Source organism: Pelobates fuscus, chromosome 7 (genome assembly GCF_036172605.1).
Source record: "Pelobates fuscus isolate aPelFus1 chromosome 7, aPelFus1.pri, whole genome shotgun sequence".
NCBI classification, from domain to species: domain Eukaryota; kingdom Metazoa; phylum Chordata; class Amphibia; order Anura; family Pelobatidae; genus Pelobates; species Pelobates fuscus.
Genome location: NC_086323.1, coordinates 133346815 through 133358133, shown reverse-complemented (window position 1 = coordinate 133358133; position 11319 = coordinate 133346815). Strand labels below are relative to the sequence as shown.

The 11319-nt window shown below is 40.9% G+C and overlaps 1 protein-coding gene across 8 annotated transcripts in view; it reads right to left on the bottom strand.

The window, feature by feature from the left end:
- Positions 1-3215: 3215 nt before the first annotated feature.
- Positions 3216-11319, bottom strand: part of ITPR1 (inositol 1,4,5-trisphosphate receptor type 1) — a 165292-nt gene continuing 157188 nt past the window's right edge. For all 8 annotated transcript variants that reach the window (XM_063426661.1, XM_063426664.1, XM_063426665.1 and 5 more), the window contains 6 exons: positions 9768-9845; positions 9491-9633; positions 9071-9236; positions 8784-8944; positions 5076-5237; positions 3216-4115 (listed from right to left, as the gene is read on the bottom strand). In XM_063426661.1, coding sequence (XP_063282731.1) covers positions 4029-4115; positions 5076-5237; positions 8784-8944; positions 9071-9236; positions 9491-9633; positions 9768-9845 — 797 coding nt within the window. In that variant the 3' untranslated portion in view covers positions 3216-4028. The remainder of the gene's footprint in view (positions 4116-5075; positions 5238-8783; positions 8945-9070; positions 9237-9490; positions 9634-9767; positions 9846-11319) is intronic.

Below are 11319 nucleotides of genomic sequence, written 5' to 3'. Positions count from 1 at the left end.
ATTACCATCAATTCATACTCGAGTGAATTAACCTGCCAGTAACTACTACAGAACGTGATGACCCAATGCTGCCTTTGCAGGGGAGTTTTTTTTTAGCAACGATCTAAAGCAGCTCTAAAGTACACGTTTTCCAGAAGTGATTCACTTTAGGAGTGGTCACATCTGAGATAAGAACTATGCTATCCATTTAACATACTGCTTTGGAATTAATCTCCAGACTAGTTCAGCAATGTATTTATGGCCTGGTAACTATGGGGGAGCAAAAATGTAAAAGGGGTAAGAGCCACCAATAGAATGTGCATGTTTCTTCCATTGATTTCCATGGTGACTGCCCAACTTTTACTTAAAGGGCCACTATAGACACCCAGACCACTTCAGCTTAATGAAGTGGTCTGCGTGCCAGGTCCATCTAGGATTAACCATTTCTGCTGTAAACATAGCAGTATCAGAGAAACTGCTATGTTTACCTATGGGTTAATACAGCCTCTAGTGGCCGTCTCATTGACAACCGCTAGAGGCGCTTCCCACTGTGATTTTCACAGTGAGAAGACGCCAGCATCCATAGGAAAGCATTGAGAATGCTTTCCTATGGACTGGCTGAATGCGAGCGGCTCTTGCCGCACATGCGCAGCCGATGACGGGTGAAGGAGGCGGAGATTCCCACCGCCGAGGGAGCCCCGCAGTGAAGAAAGGGTATGTGTTTAACCCCTTCCTCAGCCTAGAGCCCGGCGGGAGGGGGAAGACCTAGAGACCCTATAGTGCCAGGAAAACGAGTATGTTTTCCTGGCACTATAGTGGTCCTTTAAGAACGTAAGATAAATACCCCTCTATTTCTTATGATTCTCCGCAAGTACCAGGAAAATGAATATCCTCATTATCTGTTACTAGTCTCCAACGTTAGCAAATCCACAAAAAAATAAAAATTCAGGTAAACCAGACATCTGAACCATTAAAAGGTACTCCATGCACAGACCAAGGTGTACGTTGGTCACATGTAGGTTTCCTTGAATAAAACCTCTTAAAACTAGAGCAGTTTGCAAAAATTGGTGACAGAGGTAGACACTAGTCTTTCCATTCTGGATGCCCATTTCCCATTTGTTTGTTAAAAATGTTTTTTTTTTTTTTTTTTTATTAAAAGCCGTCTGCAAGCTGCTATAAGGTGAGGAATCCATTTCTATAAATTTTATTTAAGCAATGAAATTGCTACCAGGTGTTGAACTGCATATTTTATAAAAACTTGCTAAGCAACTGCCTATCATACATGGTCAACCCCGAATAAAACTACGAGACTGGCAGAACCACTGCTTTGGCCAGAGTCCCTGCCGAAGCTGTAAGTCATGAAAGAATTTGCAGCAATTGTAGGAGCTTCCCCATTTTAGTATTTCTGCATATTTTAAAGGACCACTAGTCACCCAGACCACTTCAGCTCAATGAAGTGGTCTGGGTGCCAGGTCCTCCAGGTTTTAACCCTTCACATGTAAACATAGCAGGTTTAATCCAGCCTCTAGTGGCTGTTTCCCCGACAGCGGCTAGAGGCGCTTCCGCGACGCTCAATGCGAAAATCACATTGAGCACGCAGAACGTCCATAGGAAAGCATTGAGTGAAAATTCTATTCTTTCCTCTGCATTTGGCTCCACTCGGGAGCCGACGTCGGAGGGAGGCCGGCGCTGGGTAAAGGCAAGTGCCAGGAAAAAAAGTTTGTTTTCCTGACACTATAGTGGTCCTTTAATACATTTGCACACTACAAGCACCATAAGCACTGCAGCCCATACTGCTGCTTGCGAGGGCGCAAGGAGACCAAAGGAATAGGCCCAGTGGCGGACTTGGTCTTAATTTGGCAGTGTCAAAGGGCTTAACATTAATTTGGCATTGCCCATACTAGTCAAGCTTAAGAAACTTTGTACAGATAAAGAGGAAGTAAAACCTGCTCCTCACATCTGAAGCAGAGGTACGTAGGATTGAGGGGTAAGACACAGCCATTACCTACACATACTTAAAGCTTTCAAGAGACATATCACGTCTGAATACAAGTACAGTTCCAATTAACTCATCTCTGTATTGCTACAAACCTTGACAAAGCTTATAAAAATAAAATTAAAAATGAAAATTAAATTGGACAGTCCCTCTTATCTGGTCATGGCACCACAAAACCAGAGCTTTTCTTTTCATTTATAACTTGAGGAAATAATGACAGTTCTGTAGTGTAATCTGTTTGCGACAAAACATTAATGTTAAAAAATTAACTGCCCATTCCCACAAGCCACTGCAGTTTCCCCTTCTCATGGCCCCAACACCTACATATACACAGAGGTCAGGACCTCAGTACTGACGCAACTCACACCAGGAGGATTTTTTGTAAGACAGGACAGAGGAGGCGTTGGGAGGGAACAGGGGAGGGGGAATTCCAAGCTTCTGCATCAAACACTCAAAACAGAATGCATGGGTTTTATAAAGATTAATGCTGCTTGCCAATTTGCAGAAGTGGTAACCGTAGCAACTCTAGTGTTTGAACTACATTTCCCATAATGCTCAACCAGTAGGCATCAACATCTGGTGGAAGTGATTAATAAGCCATCAGTTAACAATCCAAAAAGCCTCTAAAATCACTATATTTATGTTAAAAGTGCACATTATCGAATTGTATTGGGCAAAACAAGTTTTCAGGTGATCTCTGATTTCTGTGACTACGATCACAGAGCCCATGCAATGCTGTGACTATTCTTGACAAGAGAAACAGGGCAAACATGTTTGTCTATCATAAAGTGCAAAAAACAAATCTAGGTGTTTGCTTTTCATTTTTTTTTGCATTCACTAAAGTGAGAATTGTCGGGAAATAAACATGAATTTCTAATTTAACTAAAAAAAAAAAAAAAAAATTTGTTAAAAAGAAAAAAAACATTTTAAGTTAAGCTACTTCGGTCCTGAATTTCAAGTTTACTTTGAATTCAAGAATTCTCACTTTACTGATTAACCCAGTAAAGGCATTCTTGCAATCCTGTGCAATGGGAGCTATTGTCTAAGGAGTATATTCACTAAACTGAGATAAGGGTTACTACCTTTTCAGCAAGGCCTAATAGGAAACCACGTTCAGTTTCTGGTGTTTACAAGTTTTGACAATTTAGAGGCTTAATCACGTGACAAGGCAGAAGAGAGTTTATATTTAATGTGGCATTAGAAGCATAATCCAGTACCCTCAGGTGGACTCAAGATCATCAACAAATAGAACTGCTTTTGTTTTATTTAAATCTCAAACTTGCACATTTACAAACTCAGGGAGCAGTATCCCTGCACCGGAAAACAAAGTGTGTACAAAACAGAAAATGAAAAAAGAAAAAAAGAAAAAAAAAAAGAGATTGTCCCTTTATCCTCAGAGGGAGCAAGAATCAGTCACAGCTGTGAGTCTGCAGGGATGGCTTATGTATCCGTCCAAAACCTCAATCAGCATCCCACTGGTCGGTCCACAATCCCAGATATATAGGATTTCACAAAGTAGTTTTCTGGGAAATAAGCGTGGGAAGGGAGACGTGACCAGCCGGAAATGGGTTAAGTCATTCTGGGCATGGGGCCACATACGGGGGACAACCTAAAATGCTTCAAAGTGGATGCCACATTATGAAGCACACTGAACACCTTCTGGAAACCTCTGGTAGTGAAAATATTTGGAAGGAGGACCTGAATAGGGAGATATCCTGTACAAAGTACCGTATAATTATATAGTGATCCATACACTCAGATGCCATAAATTACAAAAGAAAATTCGTTTCATAAATAGAATCCTTTGAATCTGAAATATAAAAATGTACGCCTTCTCAAAGTTCAGTTTATTTGTTTTATATCCTCAAGTGCAAAAAGTCCAATTCATTGCGCGTTCCGGGACATTTGGCACAAGATTCAGATGCCATCAGATCCCTGGGTGGAGTGGTGGGACAGGACAAAGAAGGGAGTGGGGACTCGGGTCAAACAAATTCTGATCTCAGATAACCAGCAGCTGTTATGGAGCAGATTTCCATGGGCATGAAGGCAGAGTCTACGCAGGCTGCTGAGGATTGATGTTTAGATGAGCAGGCTGCCCCAGGAGACCGATCCTCTGCTTCTGTTTCCGTTGCTCTGTCATCTGGAGAGACCCATGAGATGGTGAATGAACATGCAACTAAGCCCCTATATACTCTATGTACAAATAATCACTTTACAGGCATGCCGGTGAATTCTATGGTAATTTACAAAGACAAGCATGCAACTCTCAACGCCCCCAAGTTGGACAGCAGATTGCTTAATTTAGCAGAATGAACCCTAATTTTCACAATATTGCTGCATGCGCATATAGACCAGGGGTGCCAAAAATCAGATCAGATTTTTTTTTTTTTTTTTTTAAACTACAGTTTCCATGAGGCTGTCATTCTAAAGGCATGCAAAGCATCGTGGGAGGTGCATTTCTACAACATCTGGGGATCTAACTGCTGGGCACCCTTGGTCTAGACCAGCGTTTCCCAATTGCGGTTCTGCCAAAAGTTTGACAAAATGGCCGTGGGCGGTGAGGGAGCAGTGATCTCCCTACTCAGCTTCCTTGCGCGCACAGCAGTGATACTTGAGTCTGAATATGACGTCACTCCAACTCCGGCATCACTAAGAGGCGTGCGAGGGAGCTGAGCAGGGAGATCACTGCTGCTTCGCCGCCCGCACGCCAGCCGCTCAGCAGCCCCACTGGGCTCCCAGGGACCACCTGTGTCAAGGCTTGTGTATGTCACTGTGTGGGTGCAAGTGTGTATCTGTGTGTCAGATACACACCCACACAGAGATACACAAACACAGATGCACACTTTGAAACAGATATGGTTTGTGTCTGTCAGATACGCACAGATACACACTGGCAAATACAAAAAACGGCACAATATTTAATTTTTTCAGGGGGTGGTGGGACGACTCTGGTCTAGACTATACACACATTCCATTCCCTCCCCCTAGTTTGACACCACAAGGTAGGTGATAAATCAATTCCCAAGATATAAAGCCTAGAATCACCACCCAATATTGCATTCTTGAAGAGGTATATGAATAACTGCCTTGCGCCAATTACCTGGTCTTTGAGCTCGCTGAGCTGGCTTGACAGGTTGGTTACCAGTCTCATGGTGGATTCCAGCTTCTCTTGCAGATTCCTCAGCTCATTCTGCTCTCCCTCTGAGTCACTGCTCACTAAAGACATTGCGCGCATGCGTGGGAACCAGTCTAAATTGCGTTCCTGGGGAGAGAGCAAGAAGAACGTGTAAGGAGCCTCTAAAATACTGTTGATTACTTGTTACACATAGGAAAGTCCCCACAGCTAACAGATAGTTCAACAAGTACAGGGAACAGGTATAATTTAATTTTTTTCCTTTAAAACGAAAACTCGCATCACTCAAGCAGGTTTTAAAAAATGTCAAAAGTAATAAAAAAAATGTAAAGGTTAAAGTAATTTAAAACTACACTGTACAGTGTGAGTTTAGAAACATAGGGACATCTTGTCAACTCATAAGCTGAAAGACCATGCATGCTTTCATTAATGTAATTATGTGCCAAGTGTTAAATTAATATTCTACACTAGTGTTTTGATTGGTTTGTTTTATTTTAAATGAAAACCTGAATCTCCCAATTCGTAGTTTAGAGAAGAAAATCCCGCTGGTCAAATTAGACTGCTGTGTGTACTCTCTGCTAAAAGGAGTAATGAGTATTCAGAGACGCCAGCTGGGCGGCTGAACTGCTTGGGTCCGCATGAGAGTGCACCGACTGTTTTCTCATTCCAGACTAAACCCAGCAGTGCAGAGTTTCCCCATTCTAAATTGTTTAACTACCCAGTGATGCTTAAACAAGGTAAACAGGAGATATTTTGTGATCTACATTATACACTTTGCTCTGCCAGCCTCAAGCTGGCTATGCATTATGGGAAATATAGTTTGCAGTCACTTTTGGCAACAAGCTAAGCCGTTGAAAAAAACTGCTGCATTTATCCAAGAATTGCTCTTAAATAAGCGGCTCATCCTTCTATCAAATACCCCAGAACACAGCAGCAACCCCCCTCCCCTACCCACAACTTCCGTCTAGCAGATGTGCTTAAACCGCAAAACAATTTGTTTCTAAGTAAAGCCACTGGAAAAGTCCCTTGGACAACCTCTCACCCAGACATGGGGGAGGAGAGCTCATGAAGCCCATGAGGGGGGAGCATACTGAAAGCTGCACACCACAGTGTCAAAAAGGGACAGCTAGTGTATGAGTTGACAAGGGCACAGCTGGTTTGCAGAATTCTCCACGTTCTTTATTCCTCCTGCACATTTGGCATACATATTGTAGACACCTTTAATTGCAAGTACCTGTCCCAAGACATTGTGCATCTTTAATCATAAACCCCCTGGCAGTGGCAGGGTTAAAAGGTCACACCATCAACACGTGCCTGCTCAGACTCAAACACACACTTAACTCCGCAGCGCATGTGACAAAAGGAAAAGGGCTAATAAGCATAGCTCACGTGTCTCTCCTCGCATCCTAACAGACCCCAGTCTGCTAGAACCACACTCGTGCATTCACAACACAGGCCCACTCAGATTGTAAAAGATTTTATATTGCAACAACCAGACCAAATAATTTTTCTTTAAAAAAAAAAAAAAAAGTCTAAACAGTAAGGAGGAAATGCAAAACAATCTTAAGATTTTAACGATGGACAGCCACATAAAAGTGCCATGCATTGGCACATTAATTGTTAATAGACATCCAATGAAGGGGGCTATGGCTGCATGAAAGTGCTTAGCCATGGGCAGCAATGGGTGGTCTTTCAAATCTTGGGAGACCGTAATCCGAGTTAAAGGTCAGCCCCCCAGTGCAGGAAACAATTCTGCAACCCAGGGCTGATGAGAAATCAGCAGTTTATTCCGTCAACTGACCCACCCACCAGATTATTAAATTTTTGCCAGCAAGATTCTTTTTCCCTTCCACCGAGGCTAATGTCTCATCCTTCTGTCTGATTCAAAGTGGAAGAGTGGGTGGGAAAGGGCATAATCAGGTCAAATATGCATTAGCATTGCTTGTATGCTAGAGCAATAGTTCTACAGTTTCCAAGCAATTATGTAGTTCACGTTTGAAGTGGAACGGGGACGTTAAAGGCTCCAGAAGGCAACGAAGGAAGGGACTACAAAATGTCACAAGCAGACCGGGAAAAAAAAAAAAAAAAAAAAGTGGTGAGGACCTCAACCTCCCAACATCCAGTAAGAAGATGCAGCTGGATGCACAAAGTGATTTGTGCACAAATATCAGTTACTATATGTTTATGAATAGCTTAATTCGGCTAATTTCATGTATTACACATGTCTATTTACACTGCTCCAGCAAAGAACATCTTAGAAAGCAGTCATCGCCTCCTTCAATATAAACATGACTTTCACAGTCAGTGAAACTAGTGTTTACAGCAGGAATGACTGTTTGAAAGGCACGTTGGCTATAAGGAACCGATTAAAGGGAGAGGTCAACTTTGTAAGGAGTACAGATCCGCAGTTCTTGAAATGCCCATTTAAAGGACCACTAAAGTGGCCATGCAGTGGACCTGTCATTTTAACCTGCAATGTAAAAATATTGCAGTTTTTTGTTTTTGAACTGGGGTAGGCAACCTTTTAGTATTCTGCCGAAACAAGATCTTGAACACCCTTTGTGTGCCAGCTTTTTTTATGCGTGTATGCTGCCATATTGTGCACGTTTTATTTATGTGTGCTGCATTTGCTTTGTAACATTGTATTTGTGTTTATGTGGGATGTTCTATTTTATATGTTCAGGAGTAGTTTGTGGTATTGTGGATGATCTCTATGAATGTGGGCTCTGTATGGAGGTTGCTTGTGGAATGGTGTATTTGCATGAAATGGCACACTGTTTGGGGATGTGTGTGTGGGGCTGCTTGTGGTATTGCATGTGAAATGCAGCTAGAGTTGTGGACGTGTATGTGGATGGTCAGTGTTGTGTTTGTGTGGTTTGTATACGAGTGGAAGGCTTTGTCAACAGTTTTGTGTATATCTAGCAGTGTGGATGGCTTCTTTTGGGGTCTAGTGGGAACCGGGATGGCCAGGTACAGGTACAGGTACAGGTAAAGGTAAAGGGCAGGGCTGCGACAGCCTGCTCTACTCCAGTGCAGATTCCTATTCACAAGTGCTGGGAATATGATCTAAGATCACTTCCTCTAAGTGCCTTAATGCAGATTGATAATTGCACTAGCAGATATCTGAAGCCCCACTGGGACTCCTGATAGACCTGACCCAGTGTGGCTCTGGCAGCCTTGATTGCCATGCAAAGGCACCTTGAGTGTGATAGGTTGCGGACACAAAAGTGCATAGGAAAACATTGAACAGGATGCACTTGAGTTCTCCATTGTCTGGAGCATTAGACTGAACCATCACCAGAGGAGGTCATGCCACCTCCATGACATCGCAGGATGCTGAGGTAAACGGCACTGAAAGTCTTGGTACTGGGAAAAAAAAGTGATTGAGTAAAACCTTTAGTTTTTTTAGGAAAAAGGAGAGGAATTACATGCAACTAAGAAAAGGGCCACTATAGTGTTTATTCAATGTGTGATTACAGGCCCTTAGATAATTATTCATAGAGGCATTTTGTCTGAATGTTCGCGTCAGTACGGTCACCACTAATGACAATTTAATCATAACTAGGAAAACCTGAACTTGCATTTATATGTAGGACAGTGGGTACAACCAGATATTGTATGAGGCCTATGATTGACATGAGTGTGATTCTGCTAACACCGTGTAACCGTTCGCACCTTTATCATTTCGGCTACGTAACTTTCTGGTCCAGTATACTCTGTGGAATCCTTCACCTTCACCAATACTATAAAACACAGATAATGCCACATATTGTGCTCTTCTTTAATATGCTCCTCAAAGGTCACAGTCTTATTGTCAAACTTGTCCCGTTCTAGGCCTACAGAGGGACACAAGATCAAAGGTTAGATTAGATACACTGAGAAATCTATAAAAAACATTATATATTACATCAAAACATGTTATTTTATTGCCTTTCCAACAAGAACATCGCTACCAGACTTACCACAAATGAAACATGTGGTCTTTAAAACTTCCTCTTTCTTTTGTTTTTCACTTCTCAAGTCAGCAAATGTGTCAATGATTACTCCAAAAATTAAGTTCAGGACGATAATAATCACCATGAAGAAGAATAGAAGATCATAGATCACACGGGCAGCAAAAAGTGGCTCCTGTCAGAAGGGATACATCTCAGTCAGCATCTGTCTTTAATTCGTGGGATGAATGAGTGTAACTAGCCAGACGAGACATGTGGTAAATGTTTCCAAAGTCTATGCAAACACCGTGGTAGGACATACTAGAGCAGGGCTACATAGGTCGTATATTGTCCAGATTGTTTAACCTCTACTCCATTAAATATTTTATACCACAAATCTTTTGTTGATAACATGCTTAATGTGGATACTGGAAAAGCTGGTAACATTACCTCTTTGGAAGGTTTCCTGAGTACGTCTCCAACGCCTCCACCACTACGCAATCCATGACTTAGGACTGTGACAATGCACATTAGAAGGGTCTCACAAGTGTGTTCCTTTTCTTCTTCCTCCTCCACATCCGGTGAAGAGTCTTCTACAAAGAAAGCGATTCATTTAAATTAACCGTTCCTACCAGTTCTTTTCCATTGAGTGTAGGCTTCGACACAAGCAAGCGTTAACCAATTTCCATTCCCAAATGCACAGTTTAGGACTATGTTATCTACGTACCTTGAGTGCAATTACTTCCAGACTCCAGCCGACAAACCTCTGCATACAGTAATTCCCTAGTCATGGTGCCTCCAGTCTCTAAAAAGTAGAGAAGAGTGACCATGAAGCATGGAAGTCAATATTTTATAAATAATATATATTATATATACAGGAAAAGGTTACATAATAGGTATGCCATTCCATAGTATTTACAATTATTGTGTACACGTAAAGTTTAGAGTGAAATATCTACAATAAATATCATAATATAACTTGTGCAGTAGAAAATATGACATGCAGGGAATTATAAAAGACAGAATTATTCTTTATAGTTCTTAGGCGCTCTTGATTGTGGAGTATAGTAATCCCAGATCAAAAAGAGGGCCTAGAACCGTAATGTTCCAAACATTCCAGTGAATTTCACATAGTAAAGTTATAACTTATATACAACATACAAAAATAAAAAGGAGACAAACTGTTGGAGGGAGAGATGGATTGATCTTGCCCCTTCTCCCTACAGGTCAGAAAGATGGGTGGTGTGTTTTTTTTTATATGGATTGGGACTATGCTGTTAAGGGTTCGTTACCAACTTTTCCCCCCTTGTTTATCCCAGGGTTTATAGGGTTTGTGAGATATATTCTTGCAGTATTTATACCACACCGACCAAGGTTTTGTATATTTTTTGATATTCCCATTATTAAAGAATATAGGTTTTTCTATTTTTCCCTGATAGTTTGAGTTATAATTTCTCTCCTACTGGGGATTTCTTCTCTTTTCCAATACCTTAATGTACTTCAACATCTCAGAGAAATCAAGATGAAAGAGGAAGTTTTCAGGGACTTAGATCAGATATTTTTAATTTTAGATCCCTAAATAATTGCAAGATAATGATCTTTAAACCTGGAAGAAGAGGACATTCCCACCAAATATGTTTTAAAGTACCTACATCTCTTTTACACCTCCAACATAAGTTAGTGGGGTTGGATTGATATTTACATAGCTTAATGGGAAGATGATACCATCCATTTAGAAGTTTATAAAACGAGTCTAGTATATTTACACAGTGTATTGTTTTCTTAACTAGTTTAAGAGATTTTACCCAAGAAGCAATGGGAAAAGACTTGCCAAAATCATCTTCCCATTTTACAACGGTCTTTATCTTAGATGTTAATGTATTTCTGTTGATCTCTCTGATCTTTATTGGTTTCTCTAATTGAAGCACGCAAAAAATTGGGTCCAGAGGGATTGGTTCACCACAAGCTTTTTACTTAAATTTCTTTTTTTTTTTTAAATACTCAGATTCTAAAAGAAACACTCTGTCTGACAACCCATATCTGTTCTGTAGATCTACATACATACACTGTAGTTATACCATCTTCATTACAGCCCTACAGATTTAAGTCTATTATATGGAATTTTAGTACAACCTGTACTGAAACGGGGTTTTGAGAGAAGAAAAGCTTTTTAATTGGAAAAACTGATTTAAAAATCTGAAGTATTATCAAGTGATCAATGTGTAAATTGTTAAAGGTTTTATGGTTTAATATCACCACTATTTTCATAAATATACCAA